At 31.7% G+C, this 15,077-nt stretch overlaps 1 protein-coding gene across 1 annotated transcript in view; it reads left to right on the top strand.

Moving 5' to 3' along the window:
* LOC143080632 (putative tyrosinase-like protein tyr-1) overlaps positions 1-14,027 on the top strand; it is a 36,606-nt gene extending 22,579 nt beyond the window's left edge. The window contains exons 2-4 of the mRNA XM_076256564.1: positions 655-894; positions 9,599-9,711; positions 10,572-14,027. Of these exons, the coding sequence (XP_076112679.1) occupies positions 658-894; positions 9,599-9,711; positions 10,572-11,331 (1,110 nt within the window). The 5' untranslated portion in view covers positions 655-657 and the 3' untranslated portion in view covers positions 11,332-14,027. The remainder of the gene's footprint in view (positions 1-654; positions 895-9,598; positions 9,712-10,571) is intronic.
* The last annotated feature ends 1,050 nt before the right edge of the window (positions 14,028-15,077 follow it).

Raw genomic sequence — 15,077 nt, 5'->3', positions numbered from 1 at the left:
CTTCAAGGCGTGTGGTCAGTTTTTGTGCGACGATACAATGTAATTTTCAAAATATTATATAATGTTTGCAAATTTGCACGATTTATTATTTCGTGTCCATGGTTAAGTACTATTCAATCATTATTTTCTCATCTCATCTCCCAAGCTTTGGAGACAATCTCTTATTCGATTTGGTGTAGAGTACTTTCAAACTTGTCTTCGTCAATAAACCGCAAATAATTTGTTACAATGACTAGGAAAGTTGGGCTTTGCACTCGCTATGTTGAATGTTCTACAGGGCTGCTTGCATTTACTATACGAACAACTTCTTTACACATCCTTTGCAAATTAAAGCTTTGAATACTTCATTAAATTCAATTAAGACGTAAGGAAAACAAAAGTTGAGACTTGCGTCAAATTCAATGAAGCTATGACGACTTCACATTTTGATTTGTTCCGTCTTCAGTACACTATATAAAACACAAAACAATCGAAGTTGAGAATCGGCTTTCATTGGCTGCCAGATGCTGGTTTCAAAATTTGAACTGTGTTTGCTTTAACGTTTTTGATTGGCACCCACTAAACGACTGACAGTCAATACGAAAATATAAATATTTGTAATTAATTTGTTTGTTTGTTTGTTTGTCACTAATTTTGTTTTGTTTTATTTTACAGACGATGCCTTCACTCTATAAAATCTTATTTTTACTACTGGGACTTTTTCCATTATGTCGACTACAGTTTAGATCTCAAAATTCCAATAATAATCTAAATGCTAATTTTGTGCAATGGATGAATGGACTTTTTTATCTCCCGCCGGATGGACAATTACGTGTACGAAAGGAATATAGAACTTTAACAGACACAGAGCGTAATGATTTTCACAGAGCTCTTGTTATGTTAAAACGAGACAGAGTAAGTATATGATGACAGAGTGATAAAACTAACCATGTACATTTCAAGGTAGGGCGTAAAGGGGGGAAGGGGGCTTCTGCACGGAAGAACGCAAAATAAAATTTCCATTTCACGATAAACGCACAATTAAAAATGTCTTGTTGATCTTTTTACCGATTTCACGAAACTCAGTAGATAACTGACCTTTTTCACGGCTGCACGTGAAATGAAAATGGCAAAACACGTTGCAAATAACCCTTTACCACCCTCTTTAAGAATAAATAAAAACAAAATATCCAAAGGGCAAATATGCAATAAACTATACCAGATGTTCTTTTTCAAGAAAAATAATTTAAGCATATTGTCAGCCATGGGGATAATTAAACTAAGTATCAGTTTTCATACATTGTGAAGAAGTGGAGAATTGGTGTTCAATTCATCTTTTTATTTCTGAAAACAATTCATCTTAATAACACGTCCTCAATTTTAAAAGGTCTTTCTATTCCCTGAAGGTGTTAAATCTAATTCAAAAAAGACTTTTAACTTTTTTTTCAATTTCTTGAAAGAGATTAAGATAAATCATTCTTCACCCCCCCCCCCCCCCCCCCCCCAATATATTTCAATAGATTAGTTTTATATCTATGTGAACGAATGGTTATACGCTGTATAATATAATTAGAATTAGTGATCACTGAGGTTGTGAGTTCGAACCCCGCTCGTGCTGGTGCACTCGACTCCATTCTTAATTGACTAGGATTGTCAGTTTTCCTATCGTAGATCTGTGGTTTTCTCCGGGCACTACAGCTTCCCCCACCGATGGAAACTGGCCGTCACGAAGTAGCCCAGTGGTTTTATCAGGGCATCCCAGCTTATTCGACCAATAAAAACTGGCCACCACGAAATAGCCCAAAAGCTAAAAGTGGCGTTAAAACACTGATTATCAAAAATAAAAAGTCTAAATAAAATTGTGAAATGTTTCCTTCCAAATTTCGCAAAAAAATCGTATGACCATATCATCTTTTAAGTTAAAATTTGATTTAATTCTTTGAGACATCTAGAACATTCAAGATATGTTTGTAATTAATCTTTGTGTCTTTCTACTTTAAGGCGCATTAGTTTGCAAATTCATTACCATCGAACTGACTCAAACTCTTTTAGTTTTATTATTTATATATTAGAATATCTACCAGAATAAAAAAAAATCATAGGAAACAATAAACAATAAACAAATCATAACAATGTAATGAATTATTATCTTATCGCGTGTACATAAGAACAAGAGTCAATATATTTAACAGTCGAAACGACGAACGAAGACTACCGATGGTTATGTGACCCGATATAAACATAAACGTTATAAAATAGGTTGACAGAAAACACAGGCAAAGGTAAACTGTCGATTTTTCTAGGTCTGTTCGAAATAATTTCATGTATTTGAAAATATATAAATAATCGATTTATTTATATAAGAATGATTCCAACCAAGGGTCAAATGATATGTTACATGCATAAGGACCCAACTGATGTTGAATTGTTGTCTTGCAAGACAATAATTTAGAAGCGATATTTTAAGGGGGCTCGCGGGTATAAATCTCAAATTTTTCTTTTTCTTTAAAGATAGGATTTCGATATATTTTCTATAAATGAACCTTATCATATACTAAATAGAAAAACGAAATAAAAGAAATGGTTCACCGTTCATCTTAGCTCACAATCTGCCTCTGAAAGAAGCATACATTATTGTTGATGTCCTTTTTTTCCGTTGAACTAATATGAGAAATATAAGTATTATCGAAATAGAAAAAGAACTAAATTACAGAAATCGCTTAAATTTTACAATTATTTAGTTTATGTACAGCTTATTTGAAAACATGAATAAAAAATAAAGGTCACCGATGAGTTAAAAAAGATATTTCAAATCGCATTTTTGTACCAAAGGGAGATAATTTGGAGCTTTTAATGATATTAATATTTTAAAAAATCACCTGGTGCCAAACCGAATCGATTGTTTTGGTTGATTTTTGTACAATATCATAAAAAAGTAACTAATAGTGTAATAGATAACATTTGTAATGAAAAAAACAAATGTTTAATATTTTGCTGAAATTTTTGTACTTGCGATCCCCCTTAAACCAAACTAAACAAACTGGCTACTAATACGAACACTTATTTTAATATTTATCTTTTTGATTAATTTTGTAAACAAAAATAAATCCTCCTGTTATTCTTTTCTAAATCGTACCTTACGCCCCTTTAGGTTGAGAGGAATTTAAATCGGGGTTTATATTTCTAACAAACCTTGTATAACTGGCAAGGTCTTCTGAGAATCATTTAGTTGAATGCCTCGTCGGCAGAAACAATTTTACAAATATTTCGAATATTTCTATTTTGTAAAGAATATTATGATATCGTAAAGAGGACGTGATCAAGTCCGTTAATATTAACATATAAAAAAGAAGATGTGGTGTGATTGCCAATGAGACAACTATCCACAAAAGACCAAAATGACACAGAAATTAACAACTATAGGTCATCGTACGGCCTTCAACAATGAGCAAAGCCCATACCGCATAGTCAGCTATAAAAGGCCCCGATAAAACGATGTAAAACAATTCAAACGAGAAAACTAACGGCCTTGTTTATCTTTAAGCCAACATTTTTTTTTAACGACTAAACAGACACATTTAAACTTGTTGGATTTGTCTGGTATATGCATATCAAACATGTCGGTCAGAATGATTGATCACGTGCAATGTAATAAAACTGCGAGAGAAAGAAAAATTTATTCTGTTTTATCAAGTTTGTATACCGTTTAAATTTATATCATTCGTATATATAGCAATAAAAAGGTCTAGACAAAATTGATACAAGGTTAAAGAAGTCAAAAATAAATGTAGGTAAACTCGTCAGTGATACCAGACTTTAAAAATATGTACGATAAACGCGCGTTTTGACTACAAATGACCCAATACTGATGCTCGAATAAAATTCAAAACAGTCAAATAAAGCACGAAGTTGTAGAACATTTAAAACCCAAAATTCCAAAATGTCTTTGCATATACATCAAAGGTTATCTATTCTTTGGGTTGCAAATCCTTGGTATATCGAAGAAATCGAAGTTTTGTTACCAGTTACCATATCAAAGTTATGACCATATCAATGGTAATTCATGTCAATACAGAGGTACTCAACTATCGTGATACGTGATCGGACTACTGACCAAACCTTACAATATTAAAGTCAACATTGGAAGTAAAATTTATTACAATTTGGTAGTTTTTATGTTTCAGATTATTACAATCGTCTGATTAGGACTGATTGTTAATTTCCGTCTTGTAGACTTTAATGTTTCCAAAATGTTTGCTATTTCCGCCAAGTTTTACTGATATATCATAAAATATCAATAATATCATATCAATAATATCTGTGGTTAACATAGTATAGTATAATAAAAGAAATTCCGGTGTCCTATAAATAAAGAGAACGAACAGAAGAAGAGGCGATCGTATTCAAAGAACGAAAAGAATCTTCTGAACTGTTTTCTATCCCGTTTTTAGTTTTATATCCCGAAAGAAAGATTGTTAGGGCCCCATGGATACTTGATCTTTACGAGAGAAAAAAAATGACAGACGAACTAAGAGTATTTCAAAACTAAAAAGTAGAGACAACCACATAGCAAATAATTTGTCTCACAAAATACCACATAAAAACTAAAGACAAACCCAACACAAACCCCGGTCCAGCAAACAAGTGGGAGTGATCTCATGAATCGTATACATATAATGCTCTACTAGTGAGATCTGTTGTCTTACTCGTGGCAAATACATATTCGCTGATGAGTTTTGCTCGAAGATGTCATAATCTAAGAAAAGAGGAAAGGATTGGTTAAAAACAATTAAACCATATCCTTTGCATCTGTGACACAATTATTTTATAACTACCACTTACAAGGGAGGAATTTCAACAAGATCTACTAGTGGTAGAGTTTAAAATATTCCTTTGACATTTTAACGGACGCCATCGTGATTTTGTTCAAGGTTATGGACTATCTATGTCACAGATGACCACATATATGTATATATGTGTCGTAACTATAATCTCGCTTTCTCCTTAATTATGATAGTACCGAATGCGACTAATCACTTGGTTTGAAATCGTGTATGTTTTACTTTAATTTTTAGTAATATACTTTGTTCTTTTATATTATGTAATTCACAAAAGCAGTTTTTGCTACAAATAATTAATCTTTATCCTAATTCGTGTGCATATCTAAGAAAAGGTGTTGGATCATAATACAAGTACATGTAGTTCAATGTCCTGGTTCCTTAAGAAGGACACGTATTGTTGTTAATGACAGACCTAAACATATCTGAATAGTTTATGAGTTGAACCCTTCATTCCTTTGTATTAATGGCTAATTAATATTTCTATTGGTACTTTCAGTTAAAGATTTATTCAATTAACACAGATGTCTTCATTTAATTTAGTTGGAGACCTGCAGATAACCATTCATTAATAGGTATTGTTATTACAGGGACTATAGGTGAATGAACTGCCCATAATTAATTGTAAACTCATCATTGTTGACTTCATATTGGGACGAATCATCTGTTTTTGTTAAAGAAAAGAATGTGACATTTTTATTGATAGTTTCCATCAATAATGTCTTTGTAATGTTTAGTGTCCATACTAAAGGAACAAATACATCGGGCTTAAATTTTCAATTTTGTCAGTTTCGTAAATAAACTCTCAATTGATTTCGGTTTCAAAAATATTTGATTAGTTATATTTCTAATTAAAGTTACATTTTTTCCTAACACTTTAGTTTTTATAGGGTTAATAAGATGTGGAAGTATAAGGGGCAACATCAGTATACTGCTGTTCAAAAGTCATAAATTGATCGAGAGAAAACAAACACATGTTACAAACGAAAGCCGAGGAAACACACCAACTTGAAAATATACAAACATAAAAACAACCCCCACTGTCTTTTTGTTTCCTACTTTTGACGTCAGAAAATTTGTTTCATATATTTTTATATATTTCTGATCCTATTATTGATAGTTTCATTGATAAGGTACTCTAGTTTAATCGGTCCAGATGTATACGTTTTTCTGTTGATGTTATTTTCATTCCAAAATAGTGTTTACAACTTTTCTGAATGTGAAGTTTTAAATACGTATGGGGAAAAAGTCTGTATTATATAAACGGAAAAAAATAACTGCATTTAAATAAATAGTATTTGTACAAAAACTATTTTAGAGTAATAAATGAAATTTTCCTTTAATTAAATTTCAGTTAATTTTTAAAATGATATCGCAATGATCATGTGATGATGTGTATACACAGTCTCCTCAGTCTGAATATAACCATGTATAAGACACACGTATATTATATTGATTGACAAGGACAGTGTCTTTGTTAGGTGGTATTTGAGAAGTCCTTCCAATTGGTTGAAATTTGTAGTACTTTTCTTAAGATGAAATGATTTTAAATGCAGGTACACATACCACTATTGTAACCGCAGTTGGTGAGATGATTAAAACATGTCCGATTAACATATCTCTTAAACTGTCAATTGACACCCTTTATTACTCTTGCATGACTTGTCAAACAGTTGTATATATATCAATAAAAGACCTTGTCAAAATCACCATTGTTAATTGCGGTCTTTCGTTGAATAGAAATGACAAGAATAAGTAACCCTTTACATTCTAATACATTAGTAGACATTGTTCGACTCGTTCGTCCAAACTATGTCCTTTCTTTTTATCTTTCAGGTGGTTGAATTTGATGTTTAATCACATCTCAAATTGGCATGGATTTTTTGTTCTATAGGAAGTTATCTTGCTAACGGTTGTCGCACATTGTTTCTCGTATTTTTGCCAGGGCATTGTCAATTTGTTTTCGACTAATTAGTTTATCCGTTTTGAATTTCTCTCGGAGTTCAGTATCATTGTGATTTTACTTTTTAACGTTCTTTTGATGTCTTTCTCTTCTCAGTTTTTAATAAGGCTTCTCAGTTATTATCATGGCTTCTCAGTTATAAATAAGGCCTCTCAGTTATTAATAAGGCTTCTCAGATAAGACTTCTCAGATAAGGCTTCTCAGTTATTAGTTTGGCTTCTCGGTTATTAATAAGGCTTCTCAGTTATTACTAAGGCTTCTCAGTTATCAATAAGGCTTCTCAGATAAGGCTTCTCAGTTATTAATTTGGCTTCTCGGTTATTAATAAGGCTTCTCAGTTATTGATAAGGCTTCTCAGTTATTGATAAGGCTTCTCAGTTATTAATAAGGCTTCTCAGTTATTAATAAGGCTTCTTAGTTATCAATAAGGCTTCTCAGTTATTAATATGGCTTCTCAGTTATTAATAAGGCTTCTCAGTTATCAATAAGGCTTCTCAGTTATTAATATGGCTTCTCAGTTATTAATAAGGCTTCTCAGTTATCAATAAGGCTTCTCAGTTATTAATATGGCTTCTCAGTTATTGATAAGGCTTCTCAGTTATTAATAAGGCTTCTCAGTTATTAATAAGGCTTCTCAGTTATTAATAAGGCTTCTTATTATCAATAAGGCTTCTCAGTTATTAATATGGCTTCTCAGTTATTGATAAGGCTTCTCAGTTATTAATAAGGCTTCTCAGTTATTGATAAGGCTTCTCAGTTATTAATAAGGCTTCTCAGATAAGGCTTCTCAGTTATTAATATGGCTTCTCAGTTATTGATAAGGCTTCTCAGTTATTAATAAGGCTTCTCAGATAAGGCTTCTCAGTTATTAATAAGGCTTCTCAGTTATTAATAAGGCTTCTCAGTTATCAATAAGGCTTCTCAGTTATTAATATGGCTTCTCAGTTATCAATAAGGCTTCTCAGTTATTGATAAGGCTTCTCAGTTATTAATAAGGCTTCTCAGTTATTAATAAGGCTTCTCAGTTATCAATAAGGCTTCTCAGATAAGGCTTCTCAGTTATTAATAAGGCTTCTCAGTTATTGATAAGGCTTCTCAGTTATTAATAAGGCTTCTCAGTTATCAATAAGGCTTCTCAGTTATTAATATGGCTTCTCAGTTATTGATATCTAATACTTCGTTTCTATTTGTGTTGCATTATAATTTAATTTGGTTGCACTTCAGTGTTCTGTTGTTTCGTTGCTTTTCTTTTTAAGTTGATGTGTTTCTCTCTGTTTTAGTTTGTAACCCGGATTTGTTTTCTCTCAATCGATTTATCACTTTTGAACAGCGATATGCTACTGTTGCATTTATTCATTCATATGTACAAGTATTTGCAATTTATGTCCTACTACTCCTGTTTTTTACTTGCCTGCATAACTAATTCGGTTACGCATACCTGTCAGAATTATTTAGATATATGAGTCTCTTTAAAAAAAAACTCATCTATTAAGAAACTGTGATCTGCATATTGCTTTTTGAAATAATAGCCATAAATATTTAACCTTAACATTACAAAAACCATAAATATTTTAGACTGACATTTAAAAAAGAAGAATATCTATCTAAATACGTTTTGAAATTAAACTTTACCCTATATTTTTGGGACAAAAAAATACTAAATAGAAAAAAAACTTTAGTTTGAAGCTAAGAGATAAATCAGACTATCACAATTTGTACAAAAAAACAGCTCTGATTTAAACATAGAATTCTCTGAAATAGAGGAGGAAAATACCATAAAATGACTTAATAAACTTATAAGTGGCGTTAAGCTAAAAACGCCATGGTGAATAATAAAAAAAAAACAACAGAAAATACAATTAAGTTGAACAACATAAGTTATTAAAACCCTATATTGAAAACAAAATACAAGCGAGTTGTACGAACACAACAAAATAATCTCTGAGTTACACTTCTCTTTATCGATTTATAACTTTCGAACATCAGTATACTACTGATGCCTTTAATTATCAACAGTTCTGTACTTACGAAGATTAACATGATGGGTAACATATGTGGCGCGGGATTTGTCGTGATTCGGTTTTTTTTTTTTTTTTTTTTAACTTTTCAGTTGTCAGTTTGTCTTCATCTTTTGAAAGAGCTTAAAATTTCCTTTTAGATCATCCGTCTATTTTTGTAGAACTGGAAAACTTGATATTGGTGTCACAAAAAGCAGTATCAGAATCACCCCAAACTGGCTGTGCTAAGATAATTTAGCACCTTTTCAAACTACTTTGTATTGATAACTTCTTTTAAGCTGTGTAATACTGTTTATCTCAGTCAGTTTTGAACAGTTTTCAAATTACATTCATGCGTTGAAATTGTTTTACAATGTAGTAAATACGGCAGACACAAACACATATTTATGGAATTTATAAAATTGATGTTGAATCAAAGTGGAAGACACTTATGTCTAGACTTCCGTATATTATATCAGGGTTACAAACTTAAAGATCTTTCTTACCTTTTATCATTTTTGAATATTTAAGTTATCATTTATTTTAATAAAATAAAGCTATGATGGATTACGGGCTTAAAATTGTGTACACCAGCCCCGCGTTTCGTTTACCAAAGACTCATCATATGACATAAAATATTCGATTACCAAGCTAACATTACTTCGTGTTGAAATATTTTCAATCATAATAACAAACAATAGTATCATCAGCGAAATATATGCTCTCAGACAAGTGTTGCAACGTAAATTATGTGAATACACAATATCATATGTAAAAAGTATTATTAAAATTGACATTATTCTCTTGTTCCTTCGTTTCAGAGCATTGCACCAAATAAATATGACGCCTTAGCTTCACTTCATCATCTTAATACTGCTGCTGGGGCTCACGGAGGACCAAATTTTCCTGGATGGCATAGAGTTTATCTTGTCTTGTAAGTTTTATAAATGTTATACTATTCAAAAATAAATACAAGAAGTTTATTCAACTGTTTTTTTAATTAAAAGAGAGCTTTCAAAATTTACAAACCGGTTATCAGTATGTACCTAAGAAACGTTAACGTGTTTATCATAGTAATTTCCCGTGTACATTAATTTCATGAGCGCATTGTTTGGGATAAAAAAAATAACTAACATCGACAAATTAGTACTCCTATCACTTGATTGCTTTCACAGCTGTCAGAGATTCCTGCAGATAATATTGCGATGAACACCTGAACTTACTCCATAAAATAATTCAATAAATATTACTTCAGATCTGGTTTTGTGTGCTTATGAGTATATTTATACACTAGAAAAACTCTTCAAACAATACACTGCTGCATTACGGAATGGAATTTAATTTGCACCTTTTAAGATTATTTAAATAACATTTTCCTGCTGCACTGCAAATAAATCTATATCACATAAAATGGGACTTCTGAAAACTGCGCCAGCCTCATGAATTACTTTGTTTATCTCTTCCAATATTTCGGATTCCGTAAATCTTGAATAACTATAATCCTTGTAACCCTTAAAATATGATGACGATAGTAAATATCTAAATACCTTTAAACTATAACGTATGCATAAACTAACGTACATTATGGCTATGTGTTTCTTGATATTATTTAGTGTCTTGAAAATAGAAATCGCCAATTTGAATAGAAAATGGAAATGGGGTTTGTGTCAAAGAGACAACAACCCGAACAGAGTAGATAGAATATGTGACTGTGCAGAACGTTTTGTTGATTCAACTGCGCTTAGTCAACATGAATTTTGATATTTCATCAATAAATATATTTTCTATTTTTAGGATTGAAAATGCACTGAGAGAAAAGGTACCAAACGTAACATTGCCATACTGGGATAATACTCTGGATGCCAACTTACCTGACCCAAGACTAAGCATTACGTGGTCCCCTCTATTTTTGGGATCCTCGAGAGGAGTTGTACGAACAGGACCGTTTGCAGGATGGAATACACCCTATGGAGCTCTTCGTAGAAACGTCGGTACAGACAGAAGATTGATGTCCTCCACAGATTTAGGCTTGATATTGTCACGACGTTGGTTATGGGAAATCACCAATCCAAGTGCCTCGGATCAGTATAACCTGGAATTGCTCCACAATCATGTTCACGTTTACGTAGGCGAACAAATGAGCAGAATAGAATCGGCATCATATGATCCGGCGTTTTTTACCCATCATACATTTATCGACTGTCTATGGGAAGAATTTAGGGAAAGACAACGAGCAAGAGGTATTAACCCTGGGAGAGATTATCCTCGTATTGTAGGTGACAATCAACATCAGCCTCTTGTACCTATGGGACTTGGAAGACTTCTTGTAATTGATGGAATCAATGATATCTTTACACGCCGTATATACAAATGTGAGAAAAGACCAACGTGCGTCCAGGGCACCAATCATTGTGGATCACAGTATCTCAGATGCAACTGGTCCAACCGCCAGTGTTTGCCTTTGATTATGGGAAGATCTGTAGCCCCGCAACGAACAGCACGTCCGCAATGGTGGCAACGAAATGGTATATCGAACCAAGTATTTGGCAAATAATCAGCATATTATTTTAAAGGAAATGGTGCCATTTAATTTTTAACTTTTGGAAACAAAACGATTTTTTTTCGTTTAAAATGGAATAAGCAGAAATATTTTTACAGGAGATTTAAGTTTTCCATGAAATGGCAAAAATTGACATTAAGAACAGAATTAAATTACAAAAGTTGTCGGTACGAAAAAGGCATATGAAAGCAGCCATTGCATTAAGAGACAAATGAAAAGTGCTATTTAATTGTTAAAATGTCAATCCCGAAAGAAGGAGTCTCATGTTAACATTTTAATACGTGGTATGCTCATCGACTATATTTTTTATTGTGTTTTGTTTACCATGAGATGGTTAAAGAAAATACAAATTTTAACAGCTTTTTTCCACAGGTTGGACACTTTCTAATTGTGACAAGAAACGTAAGGGATGCTTGTATATTATCATTTCTTTTTTTTTTTTTTTTTTTTTTTTTTTTTTGCAAAACGGTGTTGTAAAGAATAGATATACCAATGCCGTTGAATGAAAATTAAACATTGTCATGATTGCTGTTGAAATATATACATATAACTTGACAGTTGAATAGCTTTATTACATATGAATATGAACAATACCTTACATAAAGATTTTATATCGTGTTGTCAACTCTCATTTTTTTTTTAACCCTTTTCCGTTTTTTGTTTTTTGTTTGTTTTGTGAAATGATGATAAAACAAGATATCAGATATTTCCTGTGTATACCTTATTGATAACCGAAAGACCTGCACAGTTCTTTCGGATTGAAAATATGCCTTCATTTCAAAATTTAAAAAGTCCATACCTAAAGAATGAAATATTAAAGTTGAAAGGTTGGCTATTGGGCTGACTATACAATAGTAAGAATGTCTTATTGGAAATGGAGGGTAAAACAGAAATAAGAATATTTTGAGAGGAGACTCATTGTTATATCGATTTGATATGTTTATTAAACTTTGGCAACCGATTTAAAATTGCCTCTTCTCGATTGCCATTAAGCTTGTGTGTATTATTTTATTTGTTTTATTATTTTTTTTATCAGCTCAGTTTTTTATCATTGGTCTGAAACTTGATATTCCGAATCTTGATTATTTCAACGTTTAGAATATCAAATTTCTCATTTCCTATATCCAAAGCACTCTCTCCTAGCTTTCACTACTTTCAAACTTTCAAACTAACATTCTTCAAGTTATAACACGCTAAAGCCAGCTTCAAATTGCTAGTTTAGCTTACTTGGTAAAGCTGATATCCAAATATGTATGAAGATATCCTCAGTCTTTATTTTACATATAACTTGATCCAAAAAGGAAGTCCCATTTCTCCACCTTTTTTGGATTTTTCTTTTTCAATTTAAAAAAAACATGGTTAATAAACGTCAATATACGAAAGATATTTAATTGTATAAACAATCAAATATTTTATATATATGTGTTGGTTTTATTATCTATATACTATGAACTTTTAGTAATTTCCCAGTCATCATTTGTTTAAACAAACTAACGTATAAGTATACATGTCTTTATTATATATTTAGTAGTAAATACAGATAAGTTGTATGTGTAATACAATTAATGGCAAGCGTGCTGTGTCAGCCATCCGTGATGATATCGATATCAGCACGGTTGCAAAAGCTTTATCACACCTTTAATCTATATTGCGTCACGTCATCGATTGCAGTCGCTGTTGCACAGGCTTTATCAAAACCCTAACCTGTATGACGTCATGTCAAACCTTCTTATCTGTATGACGTCATGTCACATAAAAACATCTACTTCAGGTAAATGTATATAGTAAAGTGTATATGATATGGCTTTTTTCAATATCACACACCGTATCAACCCTCAACCAATATAATCCCTCGAGCAGAGCTCTTGGGATTATATTTGTGTCTCGGGTTGATACGGATGCGATATTGAAAACGCTATATGACATTCTCTATTCATCCATATATTTCAAATCTAAATTCGGTTGAATTAAAAACAAAATAACTTTCTTTAATTTGCAAGATAATTTTTAACAAAATATAAAAAAATAATAAAATATTTGAAACATTTATATTCACTAATTTAGCTATTAGTTTGCCAGTTTTAACAGACAATTAACAAAAGAATGTACCTGTTAATGTATGAATTCACAGAATTTTCGAGTAGAAGTCACTCTCAGATTATTGATTTTGACTGTGAAATCGGGATTGTATTGATCTTTTATATAAAATTATTTTAAACAAACAAAAAACTAACCATATCATTGCTTATGTTTTTAAACATTGAACGTTAAAAGTATTTCCCTTCTAAAAGACTGTAAAACTCATTGACTATCATTTATAAACACTTTAATACCTAATTCATAACAACCTGTAATTTTTAAAACTATTTTATGCAATCACAGACTTCTAAAATATACAGAAAAACTGGTGATCATCTGATTAACAAATTTATTTTGTGACACAGAATAATAACGGGACACAGGATAATCACGTGACACAGGAGAATCACGTGACACAGGATAATCACGTACTATCTGCATTTGACAAGTTGAAAATTCTGCTTCAAATTTCGTTAATTCCGTGATTATATATAAAAATGCAGATATTTTTTTATGTGATACCATGATTTATTTGTATGAAATTGATGCATTAGTAGTTGTAAAAAGTATCTACACAAGTTATTGATTTAATTAAAGATATAAAATATTGACTAGAGTTTGCTAATTCATAACTTAAAACAAAGGACTTACAAGAACTTCAAGATGAAGAGAGAAACAAACTAGTGTGGAATTTGTGAAATTTCAATGATTCATATATATATAGAACCCTTGCACAATGTCACAGATAAATATGTAATGGTCTAAGCAATAAAGTTTTAAAACATACAACGACAAAAAATAACATTATAACATGTAATGAAGATGATAAACAATGTCAGTGCCTAGGACCTTCAAGACCATAATGTATTATTTGTTAAGTTGATACGGAATATTTATCAACGAGGTCTTGGTATCTTCTGGTGAACTTTTTAAGAAAAAAAGACAAGATGTTCATTGACACAACCCTGTATCATTAACTTTCTGCTCATACACTGGTGACGTTTATAAAGTCAGAGTATCAACTGTAAGCTTTTGAATACTGAATGAATTGGTTAATATATATCTAATGGCGTAATTTGTATACTGATGCCTCGGTAATTGTCTTGTTTGTCATGGATTTAACGTATTCAGATAAAGCAAACGTTTCATAAAAAACAGAAAAGTGATACGTACTTAATAGTCAATTTCATGAATGTAGAATAACCAAGTTAGTTAAGGCAAAGGTTAATATTCAAACAGACATGTGGTACGCACTCACCCGGTGTTGTTATTCGGTTGCTTCGTTCGCGTAGATTTTAAATTCCTCAATTGAGTTGATATGCGCGTGTTCCAGCTGTCTGTATGATGGTTTGTGTCTCGCTCAATTTATCTTTGATGGCAAATCGTTGAGGGACTATAAGATGAATTCACAACTTTTTATACACGACATGATTTAAAACTAGATATCTTTTATAGATACCTTTATATTTTGATAGTCATTTAATTGCTGTCTGATTGACATATACCCTACATCATCATCATCATCATCATCATCATCATCATCATCATCATCATCATCATCATCATCATCATCATCATCATCATCATCATCATCATCATCATCATCATCATCATCATCATCATCATCATCATCATCATCATCATCATCATCATCATCATCA

Source organism: Mytilus galloprovincialis, chromosome 6 (assembly GCF_965363235.1).
Source record: "Mytilus galloprovincialis chromosome 6, xbMytGall1.hap1.1, whole genome shotgun sequence".
Classification (NCBI taxonomy): Eukaryota; Metazoa; Mollusca; class Bivalvia; order Mytilida; family Mytilidae; genus Mytilus; species Mytilus galloprovincialis.
This window is presented reverse-complemented; position numbering and strand designations above follow the sequence as displayed.